Source organism: Mizuhopecten yessoensis, unplaced genomic scaffold (assembly GCF_002113885.1).
Source record: "Mizuhopecten yessoensis strain PY_sf001 unplaced genomic scaffold, ASM211388v2 scaffold1497, whole genome shotgun sequence".
NCBI lineage: Eukaryota > Metazoa > Mollusca > Bivalvia > Pectinida > Pectinidae > Mizuhopecten > Mizuhopecten yessoensis.
In genome coordinates, this window is record NW_018404076.1 from 61653 (window position 1) to 67810 (window position 6158).

A 6158-nucleotide genomic window follows, 5' to 3' on the forward strand; every position below is an offset into this window, starting at 1 on the left:
AATCATCCCATTTACAAGTGTACCTTACAGCTTAGCAATTTAATAAGCTATCTCTGTTAAGTTGGTCATGTTGTCAGTAAGTGTACCTTACAGCTTAGCAATTTAGTAAGCTATCCCTGTTAAGTTGGGCGTGTTGTCAGTAAGGATCGTGGTATGCAGCAAAGCAATATGAATGTGAAATATGATTTTTAGCTTACAATTAATTACCAGTATACATATTGATTCTATTTTTCATTTCTTTTTCAGTGATGATTTTTTACATCCATGGTCTTACATGTTCAGCTACAAATGTATTTCTATTTAATGGTGTTATATAACATAAGACTGTAACACATGTTTCTGGTGTGTACATTTTATTTCAATACATATGTGCAAGTTCTTATTAACTTTGTTAAAAGAATCATGATCTACTGTATATGCAATAAAAGTACATTTTACAGCTCTGAGAATTGTTTCAACATATTTGACATTTCAATCACAGTACTTCAGATTTCTGGTCACCATTAGAACAATGTTGACAGGGGACATCATCATTAATTAGAGGAAAATTAAGCCAAAACTTTCTCCTATTCAATTCAATCTTTCTATATTTCACCTCAACTTATAAATCCACAACAAGGGAGATCATCAATGCAAGTAATCCGTTTCACTCTTATCATGACTAAAACTGGTAGCTTTTTGAAGTGTACAAACTACAGGAATAGTTTTCAGAATACCATTTCCTCTTATAATTACATGACAGCCTTATAAATAACATTGAGCAAAAATATTTACATGATTAGTAAAATTTTCCTACATTGGGCAAAAAATATCACAAGTATGTGGGCCAATTTGACATTGGCAAATATATTTTGAACGGCCAATGGGCAAAAAATTGGCAGTACAGAGTGGTTTTGTTCCAACTTATTAAAGTTTTACAGAATACTGTATTTTTTCATAGTTCAAAACACTACCCCAACCATATCCCACAATGATTAATGATATGTCATTTCAGAAGAGAATTTCCATCTACAATTAAACCAACAGAATAGAAAGGCCTCACTAATCAAACCATTTCCCAGCTATGTCAAGAAAAAAACCCCATAAAACATCAAATAAATACATAACAGTCATACCAGGGGAGAATCTAGGCCATCGTGCACCCTATGGCATTATACTTCATCACCCCTCCTTGTTTAATCCAAAATTTCCCCAAATGCAAAATACTCATCAATATCGATGACACTTATCAAAAGCAAATCAGGAAACATATTCTTAATTCCAGAAAAAGTGGTGGTTCCCCTAAAATCAAGACTAACCCCTGCAATGAATTGATTTGGTACAATAAATACAGGTAGTTGAAAATAGCTGCTTTAACAAACACTTCAGGTGTACCATGATTGCAGAGAAATGTTCACAATCAAAATAAGAAAGAAAATCAACAGTGCATTTGGGGATGGAGTAGTAAAATTTTCCAAGCAAAGAAAAAAAAAACTTATCGAAGGGAGATCACTCTTGTCAATACATCTCAATTTTCAACAAATGATTTTGCTAATATCAAGCTACATCTTAACTTCTATTTATTCTATAAATATATAAAGTCTATACTATACTATGGTCCTAACTAAGAGTGAATCACAATAGCAGGAGTTCACACACAAGTACAATAAAGCGATAAGTCGATAACTGTTCTCAATTCTGATCATTAACTAAACTCTCTACTTTTTGGTAAAATTCAGAGCAAAATATATGTGTTCACTTCAGTAACTAATGTTTTAACATGATTTAGCAATTAGTGCAATTTCATCTCATCCATTCCTCGTAAAATAACCCAATAAAACATTATGAAGGGCTATTTACATTTGTATAAACACCTGAGTCACTGACAGCAGAGCTGACCTCTGAACTTCACTGACCTTGTGAAGCTAACCTGTGACCTTGGGACCTGTACAAGCAGTAGTAATGGGTGTGATCTATATGTATAGCTGTACATATCTACCAACCAATCACTGATGGGGCATCCATACCATGATAGCAGCAAAACATCGCCAAGACATCATTATGGAAATGGCCAATCAAAAAACACATCATGGATTTGAGTACCAACCCCTGATAGGCTTCTCTCTGCTGTGTATGCTATGGCACACAGACATCAGTTATTTACAGAGATTGAAGGGTGAGAAAGTTCAACTATCGTGTCCAACATGCTCCTCAAATCCCTCACTCTCTGTGACCAGGGCACGCTCCAGGATGACACGACCTTCCTTATAGCGCTGGTTGTCCTCTGTGGCAAACTCATATATCCAACCTAGCTTGGCATCGCAGTTCTTGCAGGACACGTCACGGACCATGTGTCGACCAGTCAGCATAACCCGGTCCTGTACCTCACTGTAGTTGAGGTTCACTACCTTGTTGAACAGGAAGGCTCGTCCTGTAGCACCTGAAAAGGAACAACATCATAAACATCAGATGTACAAAAGCTGAGTTATAAGGAAGAGTTCAATTTTGATAAGTAAATGTGTTGTGTGTGAATTTTAATTGTGAAGCTTAAATGTGTGTCAACATTATACAAAAAAAGCAAGTCCTGGCAAACAATGCAAATCCCCCATTGTCAGCAAGTCTGTTAGAGGTCATACCAGCATACAGTGCCCCGTGCCCCCCCCCCCCCCCATTGTCAGCAAGTCTGTTTGAGGTCATACCAGCATACAGTGCACCTAGTTACATATCACTCTAGCAACTCCGCATTTCATTATAAAAACATATATATATTTCTTGTTCTAAAAGTAAACATTAAAGGTAAAGGAAAAATAAAATAGAAGTGATACAGATCTAGGTCCACCTACCCTTGACATAAATTTGAGGTATTTTCATGCTTGACTTTTGTAGTAAAACTTAATCAAAACCCATTTTAAAGAATTGCAAGAAAAATGACATAGGTTTTCTATGTAACCATCACATATGACAGTGACCTAAGCATCCCAAATACTAAACACAAAAATTCCACAAATATGTACTTAAATTATTATATATAAAAACATACTAAACAAGAGTACCGCGGGGCGGAACAAAATACGCCTGTCGAATGCCATATAGTGTTATATACTTTCTTACATTGAAATAAGATCTGCATCATTCTAAGAGTGGTTAGCCGATATGCTATAAAAAAATGTAGGAGAAAATCTTCAGACAAAAAAAAATCAAATACTTAAATGAACAAATGGCAATAAATTTTGCAAAAATCGTCGAATCAAAATTCTTTTATGGGAGACACAACTTCATATCATGATTGTCATGTATACCAAGTTTCAAAGAGATCGATCGAAAAATGTAGGAGAAAATCTTCAGACAAAAAAAATTCCAAATACTTAAATGAACAAATGGCAATTAATTTTGCAAAAATCGACGAATCAAAATTCTTTTATTGGAGGCACAACTTCATATCATGATTGTCCTGTATACCAAGTTTCAAAGAGATTGGTGGAACAATGTAGGAGGCGCTTGCCGCACAAAATTCAAATACTGAAATGAACAAAGGGCAATTACTTTTGGAAAAATTGTCGAATCAAAATTCTTTTAAGAGGGACACAACTTCATATCATGATTATAATGTTGACCAAGTTTCAAAGAGATCGGTGGAACAATGTAGGAGGAGATTGCCGCACAAAATTCAAATACTGAAATGAACAAAGGGCAATAACTTTTGGAAAAATTGTTGAATCAAAATCCTTTTTAGGGAGACACAACTTCATATCATGATTATCATGTATACCAAGTCTCAAAGAGATCGGTGGATTAATGTAGGAGTGGACAGCATTATTGATCATGATTGCTCAAATGTTTCATATATCTGCATTCACATTCATATATATTGTACTGGCAAACAATAAAAACACTCGTACATCATAAAACAGATCGATATGTCCCTGTGTTTACCCGCTTTTACTAGGACATATACATACACCTATAAATTCTGTAGAGCAGAACCCTGACCCCATGATGAGGGCTGTTTCACAGTACCTTATACACTTGTACTTGCATTTACTGATACCTACCTGTAAACCATGTGAAGTTGAACCATCACCCCTTATAGAGGGGGGTGTCACAGTGTAAACCTGCTTTTACTGGTATAACTACCTCTAAACTATGAGGAGTGGAACTCTGACTCTTGTTGAAGGGGTTCGTCTCGGTTATACCTGTTTTTACTGGTACCTACCTGTAAACCATGAAGTTGAACCATCACCCCTTATAGAGGGGGGTGTCACAGTGTATACTTTCTTTTTGGTGTTTTTTTTTGTAACTTAGAAGTGTATACTTGTTTTTACTGTTATATTACCTACCTGTAAACTGTGTGGATATGAAAAACACTTGGTTAGGAGTGTGTCATCGTACATTTTTATTTAACTAAGTGCCTATACACTAAAGCTGCTAATAAACTATGTGGCTGTGAGCTCCAATATTGGGTATCATGTGACTTTGGATGATCCAGTTCATGGACTAAAAGGTTCTGTCATGTCAGTGTATACCTGTTTTTACTGTTACCTACCTGTAAATCGTGTGGATATAAGCTCTGCCCTGTTAGTCAGGGATGTGTCACAGCTGGCACAAGAAAATAGGCGTGTTCCTCCTATGTGTCTCAGGAAGATACGCCCCATTTTAATGTTGCCTGGAAAAAAACAACACAAGTGTGATTCCTTGTTGGCATAACCACAACAATCAATTGTAATTGAATGAATTATCTATTGACTAAGCTAAACAGAAATCCTCCCTAGCCGAGTTGGTAGAAAGCAGGTTATCTTTTACCAGGATGACATGCATACATGTATTTACTCCCACTCCAGAGAAGAAGTAATCCAAATCGAGTTTTCCAGGGGTAAATGCAATGTAACAGATATAGAAATCATTATTTTTTCAATGCCTCCAATGTACATGTCCAACCCATGACCTCAGGTGTACTAGTCTGATGCTCTACAGATTGAGCTAAAGCAGTCTAGGAGTTGAACCTAGGACTATATTACTTGTATAGTCAAACTCTTCATGCATGCCGTTGTCTGTCAGAGAGGGGACAATTAAAGTGAACTTCCTCAAGCCATGTAAATAACAGGCGACTTGTTGGTTAACAAATATCCCATATGACAGGCTACCCCTAGGCCTTCAGGCACGGGACCCCAGAGCAATAGTCCAATATTTCCACTGATAGAATAAAGGGAAATTCCCCAAGAGAGTCAGTAACATAACTACTAGTAAATGGTTCAGTACATGTATGTGCATTGTGACATATCAAACAATTTTTTATAAATTAATTTAATATGAGTTTTTTTCTTGTTGTTTTGAAAATATATAAAATATAATTAATAGTCACTTTTTTATATGCCATGCAAACTTGAGCTGACAACTGCTATTTCAAAATGTCAATCAAATTTGAAAAGTGAAAACGTAATCATATTTTCTTTACTGCATGTTTGTTCAATTATGTTTGTCTATTTAAAGCACAATCACATTCATATACTCAAATGAATCACATGTATACACACTTTGTATGTAATCAATTAATTCTAGAAAGATGCAGTTTCCAGAATTCAATATACAAAAAACAACTGTTTAAGTGATAATCAATAAACAAAGAACATTTAGACGGCCATGTGCTCCTAATCTAGGATGTACATGTATGGTCATGATACCCATCTACATACCGATCAGCTGTTCATCAGGCAATATAATGTCATTTGTATATATATAAACACAACATAAACATCATATGGTGGTCGTTTTAATGATGACGAAATCCAAACAAAGATAAACATACATATGATTTCATACATTAACATAAGTATGTTATTGTGTGCGGTGAGTAATAGGCCTTCAGGAATGAAACACACCAAGTAATGACCTCATCGTAAAACATAGCCCACCTCAGTTGATTGCGGTCTAATCTAACGCTTTCGTCAAATATTTTTCAAACACGGCTGTAGTAAGAATATCAAAGATTGTGACGGCGTTGACTCTTTTCATGCAAGCAACTTAGAAATTTGGTATCCAAATCTTTTCTCTTCGATGTTCTAGTTTCCTGGGTGTCAGCTGGCAGGAACCAAAACATACCATGACGTTTATGTCACGTGGGGAAATAAATATTTCTCTGATTTTGACGAATCTATTAAAATGAAAAGTCATGAGAGCTTCCG

The 6158-nt window shown here is 35.6% G+C and overlaps 1 protein-coding gene across 3 annotated transcripts; it reads right to left on the minus strand.

Moving 5' to 3' along the window:
• Positions 1-342: 342 nt before the first annotated feature.
• Positions 343-6108, minus strand: LOC110463137 (protein yippee-like 5). Of its 3 annotated transcripts, none has more exons than XM_021517510.1 (3): positions 5856-6108; positions 4523-4642; positions 343-2419 (listed from the first exon to the last, which is right to left on the minus strand). In XM_021517510.1, the coding sequence occupies exons 1-3, from the start codon at positions 5869-5871 to the stop codon at positions 2166-2168; spliced, it is 390 nt and encodes a 129-aa protein (XP_021373185.1). In that variant the 5' UTR covers positions 5872-6108; the 3' UTR covers positions 343-2165. The 3 variants fall into 3 exon arrangements, with proteins under 3 accessions (XP_021373185.1, XP_021373193.1, XP_021373204.1); XM_021517518.1 differs by having other exon boundaries at positions 5889-6106; XM_021517529.1 differs by lacking the exon at positions 5856-6108 and adding an exon at positions 5670-5810.
• Between the last annotated feature and the right edge of the window lie 50 nt (positions 6109-6158).

Excerpts from the sequence above, each read along its gene's own strand:
- LOC110463137 (XM_021517510.1), bottom strand. Across the intron at positions 2,420-4,522 it reads TATATCCACACGATTTACAG|GTGCTACAGGACGAGCCTTC; the intron begins GTAGGTAACAGT and ends GTTCCTTTTCAG.